This window comes from Pelobates fuscus, chromosome 1 (assembly GCF_036172605.1).
Source record: "Pelobates fuscus isolate aPelFus1 chromosome 1, aPelFus1.pri, whole genome shotgun sequence".
In the NCBI taxonomy this organism is placed as follows: domain Eukaryota; kingdom Metazoa; phylum Chordata; class Amphibia; order Anura; family Pelobatidae; genus Pelobates; species Pelobates fuscus.
The window spans coordinates 455,053,549-455,074,990 of NC_086317.1; the positions used below are offsets into that span (position 1 = coordinate 455,053,549).

General features: G+C 40.2%; 2 protein-coding genes across 2 annotated transcripts in view; one reads left to right on the forward strand and one right to left on the reverse strand.

The window, feature by feature from the left end:
- Window positions 1–15,855, forward strand: part of MTMR2 (myotubularin related protein 2) — a 38,742-nt gene extending 22,887 nt beyond the window's left edge. Inside the window, exons 7-14 of the mRNA XM_063430546.1 lie at window positions 2,357–2,506; window positions 4,500–4,688; window positions 6,730–6,915; window positions 8,737–8,943; window positions 10,348–10,440; window positions 11,187–11,300; window positions 12,568–12,744; window positions 13,536–15,855. Of these exons, the coding sequence (XP_063286616.1) occupies window positions 2,357–2,506; window positions 4,500–4,688; window positions 6,730–6,915; window positions 8,737–8,943; window positions 10,348–10,440; window positions 11,187–11,300; window positions 12,568–12,744; window positions 13,536–13,694 (1,275 nt within the window). The 3' untranslated portion in view covers window positions 13,695–15,855. The remainder of the gene's footprint in view (window positions 1–2,356; window positions 2,507–4,499; window positions 4,689–6,729; window positions 6,916–8,736; window positions 8,944–10,347; window positions 10,441–11,186; window positions 11,301–12,567; window positions 12,745–13,535) is intronic.
- Window positions 15,856–19,140: 3,285 nt separating this feature from the next.
- CEP57 (centrosomal protein 57) overlaps window positions 19,141–21,442 on the reverse strand; it is a 30,267-nt gene continuing 27,965 nt past the window's right edge. The window contains exon 11 of the mRNA XM_063430560.1: window positions 19,141–20,880. Within this exon, the coding sequence (XP_063286630.1) occupies window positions 20,656–20,880 (225 nt within the window). The 3' untranslated portion in view covers window positions 19,141–20,655. The remainder of the gene's footprint in view (window positions 20,881–21,442) is intronic.

Consider the following 21,442-nt stretch of genomic DNA (forward strand, 5'->3'; position numbering starts at 1 on the left):
TGAGCCAGTATAAGTTGTATGATATACAGGATAGGAAATGCTATATATCAGTGTTCCCCAACCCCCGGGCCGCGGACCGGTACCGGTCCGTGGATCAAACGGTACCGGGCCGCCCAGGGGTGTGCGAGCCTGCCGGCTAATGCAGGGCTGGCATTGCCCAAGTGCCAGCCCTGCAATGTGCCTGCGGACCGGAGGGGAGATCAGAGATCTCCCTCCCCGGTCCGCAGGCACGGTGCTGGCAACCGGCAGGGGAGAGAGAGAGGACCCAGGAGCTCTTACCTGCAGCTCCTCCGGGTCCTCCTCTCGCGAGATTTGGAGCGTTGCCGCGGTAACCACGGCAACGCTCCAAATCTCGCGAGAGTGAACTCTAGCCCTGTAACTGGGCTAGAGTTCATCTCACCACCACCGGACCACCAGGGAATCCCCACCGGACCACCAGGGACTAAGAAATGTCCCCCCTCCTCCCAGTAAAGGTAAGAAGGGAGGGGGGACACCAATATATTATTTTTAATTAAATAAATAAAAAAAAGCCTCCCTACCCTCCTTACTCCCCATACACACACTGCCCCCATACACACACTGCCCCATACACACACTACACACACAGCCCTACACACACTGCCCCACAAACACTGCCCCATACACACACTACACACACTGCCCCATACACACACTACACACACTGCCCCATACACACACTACACACACAGCCCTACACACACTGCCCCACAAACACTGACCCATACACACACTACACACACTGCCCCATACACACACTACACACACTGCCCCATACACACACTACACACACTGCCCCACACACACAGCCCCACAAACACTGCCCCATACACACACTACACACACTGCCCCATACACACACTACACACACTGCCCCCATACACACACTGCCCCCAAACACTGCCCCATACACACACTACACACACTGCCCCACAAACACTGCCCCATACACACACTACACACACAGCCCCACAAACACTGCCCCATACACACACTACACACACTGCCCCACAAACACTGCCCCATACACACACAGCCCCACAAACACTGCCCCATACACACACTACACACACTGCCCCATACACACACTACACACACTGCCCCCATACACACACTACACACACTGCCCCCATACACACACTACACACTCAGCCCCACAAACACTGCCCCATACACACACTACACACACTGCCCCACAAACACTGCCCCATACACACACTACACACACTGCCCCACAAACACTGCCCCATACACACACTACACACACTGCCCCACAAACACTCCCCCATACACACACTACACACACTGCCCCCATACACACACTACACACACTGCCCCCATACACACTGCCCCCAAACACTGCCCCATACACACACTGCAAACACTGCCCCCATACACACACTACACACACTGCCCCACAAACACTGCCCCATACACACACTACACACACTGCCCCCAAACACTGCCCCATACACACACTACACACACTGCCCCGCAAACACTGCCCCCCATACACACACCGCCCCAAACACACACACACTGCAACTCTCACACACACTGCCACCCTCACATACACACTGCACCGCTCACACACACATACACACAATTTTGAGTCTATGTCTTTATGTGACTGTGTTTGTGATTTTCTGACTATGTATGTGTTTTTTTTTTTTGTCTTATTAAATCAAAACAAGCGGGCCACGGAAAAATTATCAAATGTTTACCGGTCCGCGGCGATAAAAAGGTTGGGGAGCACTGCTATATATGACTGAACTATGATTAAGTGCTTCCTGCATAAATCAGGTTTGTCATTATGCTGCTCATATCTAGTACCACTGGGATTTTATTATGCCACAATAAAAGTATTATGTGGTGACTATTTCTTACCATTTGAACTTGTTCAAGTTCGTACATACAGTAATGTCTCCGTACGATGCCTATTTATTTTTACACTACATGTAATCATTTATTCTACACAGGTTCAAACTCATTTGTTTTCCTTGACTGGACAGATTTATTATAAACATACATACTGTTCTTTTTCGTTTTACTTGGGGTTATCGTAAAGTCTGGCAGGGTGATACTCTGTGACAAAAATTGAAGCATGTGACGGAGGAAGCGGCTCTAGTTGCTGTCCGGTTTCAGGTAGATGTTAACATTGCCATTTTACAGAAATGGCAATATTATACGTTGTCAGAAAAAAGGGTCAATGGATTTTGGTGGTGTGGGTGCTTAGAGTTTTGTAAATCTTTTCTTTATATCATTTTGTTGGGTTTCTTTTTTCAGTTGCACATTGTAAATACTTCGTTTTTTTTTGTTTTGTTTTTTTTTAATTTAGGGCATTCCTAATGAAAGTTGGCGAATTTCAAAAATAAATGAGCGGTATGATCTGTGCGACACATATCCAGCTATTTTGGTTGTTCCTGTAAATATTTCTGATGAGGAACTAAGAAGGGTATCTGCATTCCGAGCCAGAGATCGAGTACCAGTAAGTGCATGTTATATTTTTATTTATTTATTTATTTTATATATTTTTTTTATATTTGTTAGGGTTTAATGCCATTTTGCTTATTAAGGCAAAATTGACATTTTCTTAAAATTAGCATAGGAGGCAGTGCTCAGTCTAATGATTGACATATGCTAAAGCAGCAGATCTTGATCTTCTCTCCATTTTATCAACTGTAATATACCGTAACATATTCCACCAGAGATTCTGAAAAATTATCATCTTCTGAGTGTTCTAAGGGCTGCTACAGTAAACAATATTAGGGTATTTGCCTTGAGTCTGATAAATATAGCATACTTTCCAAGCAGTTCTAAAGTAGTTTGACAAACAAAACAGGGTTCTTCTAACTACAGCCCAGCCCCTCACCTTTCGTTGAGTTAAGTCAACTACGGTAATGGGCTTGGCTGCAATGAGAGGTTTAGAGAACTGGGCTGGGTAGCAATGGATTTCACAGAAGTATCTTCGTTACAGGAAAACTTTTGATGTTAAATGAATATAGTTTTAAAATTATAGTGCTGAGATAATCTCCTCAGTGCAAACTGCTCTGCATCTGGTGATTATGCATCTCGTCTAATCACAAAGAATCTTTGGATGTATTCGATATCATAATGGTAGGCGTGCGGACAAAGTAAACGCTTCGATATTCAAAGGTCTTAAGTAGGAAGTGCCCTCTTGTGGCTGTCTGTGTGACAGACAGTAGAAATGTCTCTTCGAACAAATAGCAATGTTTTACAAAAAGGACAGCATATGTGCAACAAAACAACTTCATTATAGTGTTGCTTTAAGCTCCAACGTTTAGTTCTGCTTAAAGGGACACTAAGCACCAGAAACACAACAGCTTAATGTAATGTTCCCTGGGGCAGAGGGACTGTCCATGCAGTCTCAGCAGTGTTACTAACAAATGTTCTGGCCTCCTATGACCACCTCTATTGGCTATCATGCTGTGCTGACAGTCACTTGAGGCTCTTCCTGGTTGCCGTCCTGTAAGGAGATGCCGAACATTCCTCATTGAAATAAATTAAGTCAATGCTATGATGAGATGCAGTGATTGCCATGCATGCATGCATGCTAGTTTCCCATTCCCTCCCTATGAGGAATTATTGTAATGGTTAAGACCATCAGCACTACTGATCTCAGCCAGAAGAGGATTGATGGGCACATTGAGACAAGCACTACCGGGCACAGACAATAAGCAAAATGCATTATTTTCTGACTTTTTCAAAGGCTTGATATTCTAACTGGGCAGTACAACACTCTTACGTCAGGAATATTTGTATTTCCAACATTAGTGTTCCTTTAATGTAGGGGCAACTCTAAAAACTCTGTTTAAGTGTGAACATCATGGAGCAGCTCTAAAATATTTCTAGTTTACCCAAGTTGAGTCTACATTTAGTTCAGAAACTAATCTCAGGGATTAGGATTTTTATGCTTTGCTCCCTTTTGACTTTAAAATATTTTTTTTTTTAATTCTTTATTTTTTGCTGTGCCAAACATTGTTCGGCAGCTGCGATTTTCAGCGTAAATGACAGAATCCCTCAGGAGCCTCTCCTGCATGCGACCGGTCAGCATGACGGCCCGCCCTACCCTTCGTCCCCATTTGACTTTTTGTGGATAGACCTTGTAGTCTAACCAACACATCGGTTGTAGATCATGTTAAAACTTTAGGTTTTCAGTTTTCATTCTTGATAGTCACCTCACACCTTTAATTCTTCTTAGCTTGATAAAGTTGGGTAATATTAAATGTTTTAATTAGTTGCTGAATTATTTTATTTGAAAGTGCACTAAGCAGTTTAAATTCCCCGGGGGAGAATAGTATTATATAAATAGCATTATATAAAAAAAATAATTTATCTTATTATTGCTAACTTATGCAAATTCTCTACTGCAACAAAAAGTGTGGAGCTATAGTGTACCACTGTCTATTTTCTAATATAGCATGTAATATTTTCAATAATGGAGTTCATATTTAACACAGGTGCTCTCGTGGATTCACCCAGAAAGTCAGGCTGCTATAATTCGATGTAGCCAACCCATGGTTGGAGTCAATGGAAAAAGGAGCAAGGAAGATGAAAAGTACTTACAGTCAATCATGGATGCCAATGCTCACTCTCACAAAATATTTATATTTGATGCAAGGCCTAGTGTCAATGCTGTGGCGAATAAGGTATGTCCATTTAAATCAGTGATGTCCATCCACAGGGCACCTTGCACATTAGATGTTCTAGAAATGTATTATTAAGCAGTCTGTGTTAATTTTAGTAATGTGTTAAAAACCGTTCTGTTAAGTAGGTGTGATTAGGAGCAGCAGCCAGTGGAGTCGGCCGGCTTCTCCTGATGATGTTGTCCCAGACTCCCCAGTGGTCCTGGGAGAAGAGCAGTGAAAGTCACGCGCCCTCCTCCTGACATCATCAGGAGAGGCTGGCCGACTACACTGGCTGCAGGGAGAGTGAGGTAAGTTGAAAAACCAGAGGCAGGGATTTTTCCTTTTTTGGGATGCAGGCGGCCCTGGATTTAGGGCAGCCTGGGGGGCAATTGCACCCATTCCCAGCCTGCCCATGCCCTCCCCCCCTCCCCTGCCGCTGTCCTCACTACAGCTTGTCTCCCACAATTTTAACCCATATCACCAACACCATAGCCTCTTTCCCAAATTGTAGCCATCAACCTACTTCAGCCCATAACCCCCCCATTTACAGCCCTGTCCCCTTCCTCAGCCCCTGTCTACTTTAAAAGCGTAAAGTGTGTGCCAGTATGTGTGTGTGTGTGTGTGTGTGTGTGTGCCAGTATGTGTGTGTGTGCCAGTATGTGTGTGTGTGCCAGTATGTCTGTGTGTGTGTGCCAGTATGTCTGTGTGTGTGTGCCAGTATGTCTGTGTGTGTGTGTGCTAGTATGTCTGTGTGTGTGTGTGCCAGTATGTCTGTGTGTGTGTGTGCCAGTATGTCTGTGTGTGTTTGTGTCAGTATGTCTGTGTGTGTTTGTGTCAGTATGTCTGTATGTATGTATGTGTGTGTGTGTGTGTGTGTGTGTGTGTGTGTGTCAGTATGTCTGTGTGTGTGTGTGTGTGTGTCAGTATGTCTGTGTGTGTGTGTCAGTATGTCTGTGTGTGTGTGTAGTATGTTTGTAACTGTGTGTGTGCCTGTCAGTGATTGTGTGTTTGTTAGTGTGTGTCAAATCAGCAAGTGTGTCTGTTTAGATGATTGCCCCCCCCCTTTTCAATCAGGTGTTTTACTCTCCTCTTGGTGCAATGGGCTTCTTGACTGGATTTTCCCCCCAGGCCTAAGGCTGCCAGCCCTCCCCTGATTTGGCCCATCTAGTCTACCACATTTTCTAAATACTTTCATTAGTCCCTGACCTTATCTTATAGCTAGGATAGCCTTATGCCTATCTCACGCATGCTTAAACTCCTTCACTGTGGTAACCTCTACCACATGAGTTGGAAGGCTATTCCATGCATCCACATTGAATTGAATTCTCCCCCTCCCTGAGTCTTACCTTAGGGTAGGGAGGGGTGGGCAGGAGCAGCCAGCAGTCAGTGTAGTTGGCCGGCCACTCCTGATGATGTCAGGAGGAGGGGGCGTGACTTCCTCTGCTCTTCTTCCAGACTCCCCAGAGGTCCTGGGTGAAGAGCAGTGAAAGTCACGCCCCCTCCTCCTGACATCATCAGGAGAGGCTGGCCGACTACACTGGCTGCAGGGAGAGAGGTAAGTTGAAAACTCTGAGTCCCAAGCCAGAGGCGGGGCTGGAACCAGAGGCAGGGGATTCGGATTTTTCCTATTTTTGCTGGATGTTGGCGGCCCTGGGTTTAGGGCGGCTGGGGGGACAATTGCTCCCGTCCCAGCCTACCCCTGGGCCAAATGGTTCATATCTGCGTCACATTTATGTTTCTATGAAATGTAAGATCAATATAGCTGAGATTGAAAGTTCAACAATGTTTTTTTTTTTTTTTTTTGGCTAATCTGGCCTTAAATGTGAAGTACACTTTGAATTCTCACTTTAGTAAATAATTTAATAAAAACTTACATACTTATTTTTTTTCCTTATATCCCTTAATAGAGATCACCACAGTGTATTTAATATAATAGATGTAAATGTTAGGTAATTTGGGCCTAATTCTCAGGGTTGCTGTAGTGTTTCATTTTGTGTATTAAGATGTGTTTTTGTTGAGACTTGTACATACTAATCCTTTCTCCATTAATGTTAATATTTAGGCCAAAGGTGGAGGGTTTGAAAGTGAGGATGCATATCAGAATGCAGAGCTGGTCTTCCTGGACATCCACAATATCCATGTAATGAGGGAGTCTCAAAGGAAACTGAAAGAGATTTCTTACCCGATAATTCAGGAATCAAACTGGCTTTCCAACTTGGAGTCCACTCACTGGTTAGAACATATCAAGGTAGAACAAACATAGGTATTCCGTCATCAGAATTAAGTTCCTGGGCACTGGCTTACTCCATCGAGTTAAACCATTAACAAACGTTTTAACCTGAAATTCTTCAATCTTATGCCATGCCCCTGAACTTCCGTTGTACGTCCAAGGATTCAATCAAGAGGCCTCTGACGCTGAAAGCACACATTTTTCACTCAATTTGTGAGTGGGGGGGGCTTCTGATAGGCTGATATCAACTGACGCTCCCAGCCTATTAGTGGTGCCCAGTCTGAGGCTTTCTGATTGAAGCCTCAGAGATAGAGCAGAAGCTCAGGGATTAGATCAATCATTCCGATGGAATTGTTATGGTGCCTGAAGTGTACCTTTAAAAGACCTGTCACTCTCATATATTCTGTTAAACGAGGATTGTCTAACCTTAAAATCTCATCTTCTAATTATGATTCCCATGGCACTGAGTGGCACCGATTGACTGGGCATAGCATTTTACTAAATAAGGACAGTGTTGTGTTGGTGATTTGGAATTAGGGCCAAAGGAATTGGGCACACTAGTCCTATGGTGTGTGTGTGTGTGTGTGTTTGCGTTTAGTGAGCGGTGTTTAATGATTTTTCTGTGTCTGTCTGTGGGTGAGCTTCTGTGTTGTGATTTTTTTTTTTTTAGTAGTGAACTTGTGTGTCTGTGAGTGAGCTTGTGAATGTGTCAGTGAGCTTGTGAATGTGTCAGTGAGCTCATGTGAAGTGACATTGTGTGCATGTCAGTAAACTGTGTAATCTTGTGTTTATCGGGGAGCTTATGTATAGTGAGATGTGTGTAGTGAGCTTGTGTTTGTGCATGTATGTACGAGAACCAACATTTTGAATGAAACCCCCCCCCCCCCCCCCCCAAAAAAAAAAAACATTAGTACAAGCTGTGTACACAATGAAGTTAAATCTAATGCAAAACATTCTAGAAATAATTACATAAGTGTGACTATTTTTATTTAATTATTTTGGAGAGTAATTGGATGTCAATTGTACAAAACAAAACAGACAGCCAAAGAACAGAACAAATAAATATGCCAACATTTAAATAAATGAACAAATAAATGGACAAAGCTGAAATTACGAAAGTGAAAAACAATGAAGCAAAATTAACTAAACTGTAATTAGCCTATGGTGTTGTGGTTTCTATGGTTTCATATGAAGCCGTTTCACACCAGTCAGAAGCTGTGTATTCTATTAAGTGTTGGGAGTGCTGTTTCTACAAGCTTACTCTATAATATATCTCACATATTGACTCTCCAGAATGCGTTTTAAAAAAAAAAAATATATATATATTTATTTATTTATTTTTTGACAATTTTTATTTTCACACATATTGGGGGGTTACAGAAGGTAAGAAGGGAGGGGGAGGGGGTGACAGTCAACAATGCATTACAGTTGTAGTTTTCAGCTGCTTCTGTTGTTCTATTGATGAGGTGTGCCTTACAGTTACATATCATACATGTAATTACATTTGCATCCTGTACACGTGTGGCCTGGTTTGCTTTTCCAACACTACTAGAAAACACCATCAGAAAACAGAGGGATATAATGTGGACTTGTGGGGTACCTGTGTATCGTCTTCTGTCTGTGGATTTATAAATACCCTACTGAATGCCTATCAGGCTGCTAGCTTCCTCTGGGTTTTTTTTTTTTTTTTTTATATTAAATTTCATGAAACATTCACGTAATCTGTCACACTGCTATCTTTCCTGTACCATATATTTGAAATGTTAATATTAAGACATAATATACCTTTCTTTATATTTTCTAGATTTTTAAACCTTTCTTTCCTCTTTTTCTTTAAAGCTCATCCTTGCCGGTGCCTTGCGGATTGCTGACAAATTGGAGTCGGGTAAAACGTCTGTTGTTGTACACTGCAGTGATGGATGGGATCGCACTGCGCAGCTGACATCACTGGCCATGCTTATGCTCGATGGCTACTTTAGGACTATTAGGGGGTTTGAAGTCCTAGTGGAGAAGGAGTGGATTAGTTTTGGGCACCAGTTCCGTCTTGTGAGTAATTTTGTTTTAATGCAGACAACAGCCCTTTTCTGCCATTCCTATTATAGGCTATCCATTCACGTGTATGGGGTTTTATATCTCCAATGCAATTGTATTGTTTGTTTTTAATTTGATTGCAAATTACAAAGCCCACACCCTGTCAGTTAAAACCTCGCCCAAGCAAAGTTCAAGTTAATACCTAGTGCTCACTTACTGAAAAGCTTCATAATTTCTGCATGCCTTCTGTACTCCTCCAGGTGAACATAGAGAAACCAGATACCTTTAATTGTACGTTTAAATATGCAAATGTATGTAAAAAAAAAAAAAGCATATTATATAAAAACATAAGGTTTGAAACATAGACTGTGACGGCAGATAAGAGCCATTCGGCCCATCTAGTCTACTCTACTTTTATAAATCCTTCCATTAGTCCCTGGCCTTATCTATAGTTAGGATAGCCATATGCCTATCCCACGCATGCTTAAACTCCTTCACTGTGTTTGAAAAGTTGTATAAACATAACAGAAAATTGTGTGTGTCTGTGTGTGCATAAGTGTTTTCTAGAATGCATAAAAAATAAACCTCTATGAAGACTATATTTGGTTGGGAAGCAATTGAAAACCCTTTCATGGCATGCAGTGTGTGGGCAGTCCAATTGGCTGCATCCAGTGGCGGAAGTACTGTGGTCGCAGTGTTCGCTGCTGCGACCGGGCCCGTCACTCCAGGGGGCTGGGGTCGCACGTTAAGGGGCCCATCGGGTGGTCCATGCTGTTAGGGCCACCCCGATGGCAATGAATATCCAGAGAGGCCCGGTCAGCGCTGTGGCGCTTTAACAGCGCGACCCGGCCCCTGTGACGATATCAGAACGCAGGGAGGAAGTGACTGCCCCTGTCACTTCCTGCCAGCAACCACTGTGAGTCGCGCGGGAGGAAGAGAGGAGGGAGTCAGAGTGGGAACTCTGACTCACATCAGGCTGGGCCACCACTGGACCCAGGGAAGTCACCCTCCTGCATCTAAAAGGTAGGAAACAGGAGGGTGACTTAAACATTTTGCGTGTGTGTGTGTCTGTATGTATCTGTGTGTGTGTGTGCCTGTATGTATGTATGTATGTATGTATGTGTGTGTCTACATGTCTATGTATGTATGTATGTGTGTCTGTATGTATGTATGGGTCTCTGTGTGTGTGAGCGCGTCTGTATGTATGTGTGTTTGTATGTATGTATGTGTGTGTCTACATGACTGTGTGTCTGCATGTGGGGGGGGGGTCGGGGACGTATTGGGTGGGGGGTAGACTTATAGGGCCCAGGGCAGTTTTTGTTACTCAATGAATTATTTTTTTTTATAATATTGTATACATATTATACATGTGTACAGTGGTCATGAATATTAATAAAATATTTTTTCTCCCCAAACCAGAGAGTTGGTCACGGAGATAAAAACCACGCTGATGCAGACAAGTCCCCAGTATTCTTACAGTTTATCGACTGTGTCTGGCAGATGACTAGGCAGGTAAGCCCTGATCCACTGTTTACCTGATGCACGGCAGTACATGATTAAGAGCTGTGTTATTGTTTGATTTTTAGCAAGATATAGTTTCCACGTAATAAGGGAGATTTTATAGATAATGAAAGCATGACATCTAATAAGTCTCTCCTAAAGTGTTTTTTTTACCTTCGCTTTATCTGATCTCTTGTGGCTTTTTGATTTTCTTTAACAGAAGCATACAATGACACATTTGTTTTCAGACAGTACTAGACTGGTTACTGTGTTACTCTGCTTGCCTAATCAGAGATTTAATTAACCTATATGGGGGTCAGGACATTCCATGCAGTCCTCTTCTGAATGGGCTTTAACGCCGTTAGGAAGCCATAGAACATGCCATATGAACAGGGTTAAATCCCTACTTACACCAGGGAGTTCAAGGTATCAGTGAGTACCTCAGGCTCTCCTTTTGTCAGTTGGGGCTATTTTTACTGGCCTCAGACTGACAGATGAGCTGTATGCAGTGCTTAATGTGAATACTGTACATAACTGCTAGTGTTCGATAGGCAGTGCATTCCGTGCTGACACAGGGTCTATAAAGACCAGACTGGGATGTTAGCTAAAAATAACATTGGCCTTTAAATGGTTAAAGAATAAACAAAATGTAAGAAATATTTGGAAAAAACAAATCAACGTCTTTTTTTCTACTTATAAGTGGATTGTTTTACTTTAAAAAAAAAAAAAAAGAAAATACTTTTCGGTTTTGTCTTTAGTTCCCGAATGCCTTTGAATTCAATGAACATTTTCTTATAACGATTTTGGATCACCTCTACAGCTGTCTGTTTGGAACCTTTCTCTGTAACAGCGAACAGGAGAAGATAATAGAGGTAGGATCATGGAGCTTTAATGACTGTGAAGTTTGGCCAGTATATGTGCTCTCACATTATTATTATTATTTTCTTTTACTTAGAGTATTTCATTGTAGGTTATCCTGTGATATTGTTACCCCCAGCTGGTAAAAAAGGACACTGTGGTGAACTCGGTTATGTTTTATAAATTGTAAATATTAAATGGTAACACGTTTAATCAAGCACTTGGTAGGTTACTTTGTTTAGCAATGTTCAGACCTTGGTATATATTTATATGGGAGACTGATATGGCAATAAAACATGGTGCACAAATTAACAAAGCAAGCATATGGCAGTCCAAGAAAATCAGCATTGGCAAATGTCTCGAGTGTTGATTGTTTGTAATTTTGGAGCTATGGTGTCATGATGAATCTTACATCTTGAAAATTTGAGAAGTTTCAAAAGAAGGCATCTTAAGATATTGGTAATCTTCAAAAACATGCTGTTTAACAGCTTATGCTGATGGTCCTTGTGACTCTGATTTTCAGAGTAGCACCCCTTACTCATCTCTCATAGATTGCATAGCTATCCCATCCACTATGTTCACTGACTGGATTAATGATCGTGAACATCATAAGAATATGTAGTACAATACTGTCATAGGCCAAAGGTTTTTGACACTTACAATATTCTCCTGGTACCCCCTCTCTTTCTCTTTTTTTTTGGTTGAAGACTGTGTAGTCCTAATGGTTTATGTACCCACAAATGTTTCCCACTCTCTCTTTCATGATACCCTTCTTCTGTAATCCCCTTTCTGCCTGTGCATATCATATTCCCTCTTTTGTGGATTTCCATATTTTATTTTATTTTTGTTTGACTTGTTAAATGAATGTAATAATAGATACCTGATAAAGCAGCTATTTTTATTTCAGTACGAGAACCTTTCTTTTTTTTTTTCTTGATGTTTTATATTTTTATAATTTCTGCTTATGATCCAAACACTTTAAGAGATTTTTTTTTATTGGATAGTATATGTTTAATTTTATATCACAATAATTTTTTATGTGATATTTTTTGCCTACAGCAAACAGGCACAGCCATAGGGGCTAGGTTTACCCCCAGCTATGCCAACATATACATGAGAGATTGGGAAGCCAACTCCATGTGGAGGGGGCATGGCTGGGTTGCAAAGCTGGTCCTCTGGAAACATTTTATTGATGACATTTAAGCACTTTTACTGCGTGATATCGTGAAAGACACTGTTTTGGTGTGATTCAAGTTTTTTTTTTTTTTTTTTTTTATTAAGGGTCTCCAGCAAGAGTCAGCGTCCCTGTGGTCTTTCATTAACAGCCAACTTGAAGATTTTACCAATCCGCTGTATGTGAACTACTCTAATCATGTCTTGTACCCGGTGGCCAGCACAAGACACCTGGAGCTGTGGGCTGGATACTACATACGGTGGAACCCAGGAACAAAGCCACCGGTACTCTTTTATTATTATTATTATTATTATTACTGGCATTTATAAAGCGCCAACAAATTCCGCAGCGCTGTACAATTGGGAAAAAGGCAAACACAATAAGAACAGACTGATACAACAGCTAGATGACCCTGCCTGTGAGCTTACAATCTAAAGGTTAAACTGGGGAGATGAGTCAAGAGGTAGCAGAGGGATTTGTATGTGATAGCAGAGAGAGTTAATGGTAAAACTGCAGCAGCTGATAGCATGTGAAGGGAATGGGGAGGTGATTGGCTGTGGTTCCAAACAGCTGGAAGAGCATGCTATATAGTTAGAAGGAACCAGGGTGGGTGGGTAGAGCAGAGTAAAATTAAAATTTTAGAGCTTTTTATATCTGATAGAGCGACAATCATACAAAAATCACAGGGTACTTGGCAGACAATAGCATTTAAGTTATATTCGTGTGAGGTGGGTGCATGTGTACGTCTCATGCCTTGACATTAGCACTTCAGCTACAACGTATATCATTGTGTTATTTTTTAAACACTGTACATTTATTCTGTGATGTTTTATTTTGGATATGGGTTGAAGTTGTGCATTTTTTTTTAATGCACTTTCTATCGTGAGGACCACCTCGTCCTAAATATTGGGTGTGGGATCCCCAAATACCTTGCATTCACATGCTAGACATTGTGGGATTCGACACTTTGAGGGCAGTAGACATGTAGTGGAAGTTTGTACATTTTAGCAGTAGAGGCTATATAAAAATAATAGGAAGTAAACACATACAATAGATGTGTCTGTTATATTTTCAGGATGCCTTCAACAACCGCTGTAAAGATCTACTGGCAAAGCGTGCTGAGCTCCAGAAAAAATTGGAAGAACTTCAGAGAGAGATCAGCAATCGGTCTACCTCTTCATCAGACAGGGGTAGCTCTCCGCAGTCCATCGCCCCTGTGCAGACTGTTGTCTAAGTGTCCACAATGCCTTTACCTTTTCACAGTTCCACCGTGAAATCCTTTGTTGCTTTATTTCTAGGGAATAAAATAATACTTCATATATCTGTGTCCAACAAAGATACAGGCAGCCATTCTGGTGAAACTGACCAGAAATTGAGCTTCTTCAGTCACCAGTTTCCAGAATTAGTGCTGAGTGTATTGGGTAAACTTTGCCTGGATCAGATTAGTTATCGAGATGTAGCAATGCAAAATATTGTACATTGTTGTTTGTGTGTCTATTACTATGCAATTCTATAATTTATAGAAATTTAAAAAGCACTAATTATCAGAGCAGCACTAGTTATGACTGGATATCAAAGCAAACAGACTTTAAATTCAAAAACTTTCTTCTTTGTGCAATTGACTACTGGTGGCCTTTACTAAAACCAGGGTTTCTATGTGATGGGTAATATGTACCCTTCAGAGTGATTCTAGCCCCCACCTCCATCCTCAACTTGCTTCCTGAAGTTGAAATACTCAGTGCAATCACTTTGTAGTGCCAGCTAAATGTTTATGTACAGTTGTCAGAGCCCCCATGTGTTCCTGGACATACTTCACTTTAGGCTGGAGGGGCATACATGTAAACGTCTGCTGTGAAGTATAATTAATGTGAAAGTAAGCAGGAATCCCAATAAATTATATTGATTAAGCAGACACTCCACTGCCCAAATTGAAAAAAACAAATCTAACGATCACTGTTTAGTAGAAATAGCCTAATGAAGACATGCATGCATCTACGGTAATTATGCCTTTTTTCATTGGGGAATATCTGAAAAAAGCAGGCTAAAGCTGCAGAGCTCTTGGCTGCTGACTTTGCAAGCCCTCCCCTTCTAACCCTGCCCAGACTTTCTGTGGCTGTCCAATCAGACACTTCCCAATGCAGCTTAATGAAAAATCAAGGCTGCCACTTGAGTTTAGCTCCACTGAGATAAACAACAAGGAAGTAGCAGGACTAATAGTCTGATTGACAGCTAAGGGGGAGGGCACAAAGGTTAATGCATAAATCTGCCAATTTCTGCACCTTTTTGTACAATGAAAAAATATGACATAGTCCTCAAAGATGAAGCACTTCATGAAGCTAAAGAGCGTTAGGAGTGTGCCTTTAATAGATTATCATGCTGCAGCATTGAATGCTACATATTCCAGAGCAGCTCTTTTCATGTGCCATCCATCGGATGATATATATCTTGAAAGCTATTGTAGATATGGCAACCATATGCTGATGAACATCCTTCTAGATTAAACACTTCAGGGACTTTAACATTTGACATTTACTTGTAGTCATCTGAAGATAAGCTTTATAATGAAAAAGCAAGCAGCTTTTACATGACATTTCTTAATGATTTGAATGAGCTTACAGCATTCACATTTTTTTTGTTCCGCCTAGAGTCTCTTTTGATATGTATGGTTAGCAAAGATAGACACCAATTTAAAGCCAGGCTGATTGAATCTGTTGCTCTCATTTAAAATAAGTCAGATTCTAGCTTGTCATAAATATTTAAATTAAATCTCCTTTTAGAATTCCTCTCCCGCTAACATTATGAATGATACGGTTCAGAATTTCATCCAGCGCATCTATTCCTGAGTCGGATTACTTGAACGTGTTTTACATAATCACTGTACCAGCAGGAGCACTCCCATTAGACTATTATTTACTGAGCAAGTGGGACATTGTTTATTCATGTGCAATCCAAGCATCAAGTATTTTGGGTGAGTATCCTTGGCCAAAGAATATATTCACTTTGGATTTTAAGAAGCTGAGCTTTGTAAATTTAAAATGTTATTTATTTTTATATCGTAACCTATACTCAGGCTTCTATAATTAAATGAAGATAATTTCTAATACTTAATGATCCGTGGTGCCTTTATTGTTTAAACTATTTTTGTACTCATCCCTAGGCTACTAATTACATGTGCGTCCTCATGGAAATGAGAAGTATTACAGTGTAGAAATTTGTCAACAATAATGAAGTGGGACATATTTGCAGGCTAATGCAATGCTTTCCTTGAAACTGTGTCAAACAGTTGTCAAAACACTAATTTTTTGGCCAATGACAAAGTGTTAAAGGGAAAGCCTTGGCTCTGATTGGCTATGCTGAATGGTAAGCCGCACCTTACTGAGCCAATCATATTCTCCCCCCCCATATATATATATATATATATATATACATATACACATACACACATTGTCTGCTATTTTGCAAACAAAGTACATACTGAAAATGTTGTACATTGCAAATCAGACTCATTGCATGAGCTTGGCTGTGGCCTGCTTATAATATCTACACATGGCTATATATAATGTCTAGAAGGCTATATAGTCTATAAATACTGACTTGTTGATTCATTTGTTAAAGAGGGGATCCTCCTGCTTTTGTTTTGTTTTTGAAAGGAGGCACATACTCCCCCTGTCCGCTTTCTAGAGGAGTATTCAGACATACAATATAAGTATGGTACAACTGCTTTGCCTGTGATTCGGTTTTATTTTATTTTTTTACCCAATTTAGCATTGAAAAGGCAGATTGTGTTGGTAGCATCTTGAGTGCACTTTGTTCATGCTTGGGAGATTCACAATTCTCAGAGGTAGGGAAAGGCAACCATTGGCACTCAAGATGTTGTGGACTTCATCTACCATGATGCTTTGCCAGCATTTTGGCTGCAAGAGCATTATGGGCGATGCAGTCCACAATATCTGGAGTACCGAAGGTTGCCTACCCATGCAGTTTAAGCAATTCTGTTATCCAAACGTTATTTACCTACACAACAAAATCCTATGCATCGGATGGTGGACCAAAATAAATGGCATATAACAACACTAGTTTTAAAATTAACATTAAAAGGGGAACTGTCACTACCAAGATGTTGAATGTTATGTTTACCTATCCCTATATTTAACAAACATGTATTTTGTGATGTATGAAACATAAAATTAAATGTTGAAATTCCTTTATCCAGAGAAGAGGAAACAGGAGTAAATTTTCTAGTTATTCTCATTTGCACTGTTTGCCAGGATTTGCTTGATTTGAACTAGATTTTGATGTGATTTACTAAATCTTTAAAGACACCATAATCACTTCAACCAATTGAAATTGTTATGGTAGCTGGGGTCTGTTGGTGCAGTATCGCTGTTAAATAGTTTACTCACCATTTAGTAGAGATTCTCCGTCTCCTGCATGCCAGCCTCTGGTTAAAAATTGTAAAGGTGGAGCTGTGCTCTGCTTTGTCATACCAGGAGTAGTGGGCAGTGAAAGGCCAATCACTGCCACACTTCTGTTTGTTAAGTAGTCATGGTGGTAGGAGTATGTATGTGATATTTTTAAATGTGTGACCGGGGTAAGGGGATATATAGAATAATACCGTAAGGCATTATTCCATATCATACAAAAATGGGTTGGAGAAACCCTTTAACAGTTCATTGTTTGAGATCTTCAGCATTTGGTGTCAACATCCATTTATTATCGCTCAAAGGATTCTCCCATTTTCATAACCACTTGGGTAAATACATTTGTTTGTGTGATATATTTGCCAACTAAAATTTTATTAAAACACTATGACTATGCAATTAAATAAAAAGTCAAAGCACATATGAAAGGATTTTTTTCTGAATTGTTTTAATATTTAAAAAAAAAAATTAAGATGTTAATTCTTTAAAAAACATAATTTATTTAAATACTGTGTATGTATTTTGTATTGTATAACCTCTGAACTGTACTGTAAGTCAGCCTTAATTAAATAAAGACTAACCGGAGTTACGAGTAGTCTATTTTCATTTCATGGTGACTATATTGCAACCATAATGTTATTTTAATAAAAACACTAGAGGTACATGAGTCCAGACCTTCCATTATTGTTCTACATTTACCTTTTGGATTCAGACCTACCTGGATTCTCTCTACCTTTACAGAGTTCTGGTTGTGCGATACAGCATATATAACCTTTAAACAAATCTGCAATTTTTGCAATTAAACAGTGTCCCAATAATTAAAAGCACACACAAACCAAGCATTCCACGTAGAATAAAATAAATTAAAGTTTATTTAAGACAGGTTTTTAAACACTCAGACCCAAAAGGATCAATAAGTGGCTTATGTTTTGGGAGCCATGCTTGCTCATTAGGTAGAATCTTGAAAATCAGAAGGTTTCAATAGGATTTCATACCTCAAACACTAAGACAATGTTCCAGGCTCTTCTGCAGTTCTAAAGGGTGCTATACCTGGTCACAATTCATTCTTTATGTCGGTGAAGCAGAATCACTGACATGGTGCACTCCCAAGGCACATACATTACATTTTAAGGGATTTACATTCTTTGTAAGTTTTAACTTAAATCAATATGGACATGTCATACTTAAAATCCAAATAACATTACAAAGCGATAAAATAATATCACAAAGCACATTCGTACTGCATACAAACCTATTACTATAAATCAGATTTCACCATTAAATATTGTCAGCCACTTGCTTGTCTGTTCAGTATAAATAAATGTTCCTCATGGGATAAGCACCATCGTACAGGAGATTAAAATAATCATTTAAAGAAAAACTATATGGTCAGGAACACAAGCCTGTATTTCTGACCCTATAGTGTTAAAACACCATCTAGCCACCCTAAATAAAGCTAAATCTTACTTTTATTCCAGTCTGCTGCTGCTGGTTTTGCCTATGATCTGCCTGCTTAACTGACATCGGAAATGGTGTTCTGAGCCAATTACAATGCTTTCATAGGAAAGCATTGGATTGGCTGAGTTTATGAAGGAGGCAGATCGGGGCAGAGCCAGCACAAGCCAAACACATCACTGGCCAACCAGCATCTCCTCAGAGATTGACTCAATGCAAATCTATGAGGAAAGTTCAGTGTCTCCATGCAGAGGGTAGAGACACTGAATGTCAGTGCTACATACTGTGCAGCAATGCTCCAGGAAGCGCCTCTAATAGCCACCTGATGAGTGGCCAGTGGAGGTATCCATAGGCTGTAATGTAAACACTGCCTTTTCTCTATAAAAAACAGCTTTTACTTATATTTACACAAATGGTCCTCAAACTGACATAAGGTTGTGTTCCAGAAAAATACATTACATTATAGACATAATACAAAAAAGGATTTAATAACCTGATCTGTCCGATGCAAAACTTAAATGAAAATAAAACCAAAATAGACACACAACTCTTTTTATAGCATTAAGAACATACAGCAGTATGTAAGGCTTTCTACAGTGTAGTAGTTACATGTTTAAGTGGAGAACACTTTACTGAGAGCTCACAAAGTACACAAACAAGGTTATTCATCAAACTGGGAATTGACATCAAATGACCTGGGAAATTACATTTTAGGCTAAAAAAGTGCAACTAGACACAGTTTAAATATTTATAAATTATATTACCAGGAAAGATACATTGAAATTTCTCAATATTAGCCTTAGTCTGTTACCAGTTTAATGAATAACCATGTCAAAAGGAAACAGAATGAGGCAAAGTCAAATCTTTTCATAAAACAAGAGCACAATGCAAATTGGATCAAAGAGTCATTGTTCTTTGTACTGTGTGTCTGCATGCTCACGGTCACATTGACGTCCTGTCGTGAAAATACAGCTGACGCACTTTAAAGAACTCGGTATATGCTTAAAATAATTTTAGAGAGACTACAGTGGGGTGGGGATGTCCCTTGATATGCTGTGCATAAATGGGAGAGGAGAAAGCAAAGACAAAACATACTTTACAGTAAGTTGCATGAACTCGTACTGGGTGCTACAGCCTTCATGCTACCGTACAAATAATGTAAATTCTTATATCTGTACGTAATATTAGGATATATGACCACACTTGTACTTGTACGTGCACATAGAAGCTTAGCCTTATGATATTCCTTATTAAAGGGACACTGTAGGCACCCAGACCACTTCAGCTCATTGAAGTGGTCTGGGCGCTGTGACCATTTTGCACTTAGTGCTGCAATGTTTACATTATAGCTCTAAGTCTGCTGCCAGTGGCTGTCTACCAGCCAGCCACTGGGGGAGTTTCCGGAATCCAAATCAGACTTTTGGTCCGTTATCTGACGCTGGACGTCCTCACTGACCTCCAGCGTCAGATTTTCCCCATAGGCGGGGGAGGAGTGTGGGCGAAGCCTGGCCCAGCGCCGAGGGACATCTGCACTGGATTCAGGTAAATGGCTGAAGAGGTCAGCCCCCGGAATGGGGGCACGAGGGAGGTGGGGACCTATAAACGCTATAGTGCCAGGAAAGCGGGTTTGTTTTCTACAGGATCCCTTTAAGTTTTGCATTGCTGCAGTCAGAAGAAAGAGCCAAAGCTGTGGTCCATAGCATCATGGGAAATTACTGACATTTGTCTGCAAAATGCATATATGTTGAGGGAGTTTTACTTTATTTTTTTATTTACACACGGTTATTTAATAAAGTGCAAATTGTCAGTTATTCAAAGAAAATTATTTTTTTTAGCTAAACTAAAAGACTGATTTATTTTCCAATTCTGCTGTTGTAGACACAAATTCACAATCCAATATTCCGGTCATTGTTTCGGCCAAAGTACTGGCAATCCTTCATGTAGAGTACATTTTTATTTCTAAATGAAGATTTTATCTTAAACCTGTATAGTGCGGTTGCAGAAGTCTGTATAATATTAAGTCTGTGTATTTACTTATCATTTTTTTTACATTTTGTAGAATAGAATTTAATATACTTACCTGAACCGGTCCTGGTATGTCAAAGCTTTGGTTTTTTTTTTATTCTCTTATTGCAGACGGAGTCATTTTTGAGACAGCATGTGCAGCCTTGTATTCCAATTTATATTTAATGTAGAACAAAATAAAATTTTATTTTAAAAACACAAGAGTCAAGGCAACGTGTATAAAAAGAGTTGAGCAGTCAGTGGAGAGGAAGATGAATAAATAGTTTTCCCTGAGATTTGACGTTTGCGTCACGTTCAGCAGTCCCATTGGATGTCCTCTTTCCGAAGTGACGCCTGTAGCGTCTGCATATCCCTTAATAACTGGAGGCTTTTCCTGCTTTTTTCTCCAGGATTGATTTTTTGTGGTCCTGCCACTGTTGCATTAGTTTTCTTTCCTGTTTTTACAAGTTTTGAGTCTTTCTTTGAGGATTCATAGGTTACTTTCTTTCTGGCCCTTGATTCTCTTACCAACCTTTTAAGCTGTAACAGAAATAGACGGGACACAAATATTAAATATGGAATGTAGAAATAAAATTATTTTGTTTTTGTAATATGCACAATCGCACCATTACTTTTAAGTATATAAAGAATGTAAAATATGAAACCTTTTCTGATGTTGAAGGATTCTATCATATTGATAAACAAATTGCCTATTATTTCTACATTTGCATATCTCGGCTGTCACGTAATGTACAGATACCTCTCCAGATATAAGGATCTACCATGTACTTTGAGTACCAATTCATTAAACATTAAAGAAGTGCAAACCTAACTTACTGTACATTTATGTTATGAGACTGGAAAGGCCTGTGGAAGTGGTAACATCACCAAAAAAAGCCACATGCACAGGACAGCTGCTAGTACTTCCCTTGAATGCCTAAAGCAGGGGTAGGCACCCTTCGGTACTCTAGATGTGGTGGACTAGATCTTCCATAATGCTGGCAAAGCATCACGGCAGATGTATTCCACAACATCTGGAGTGCCGAAGGTTGCCTACCACTGGCCTAGAGCATTGCTACCCCAGATGTGCCTACTTTTCCCA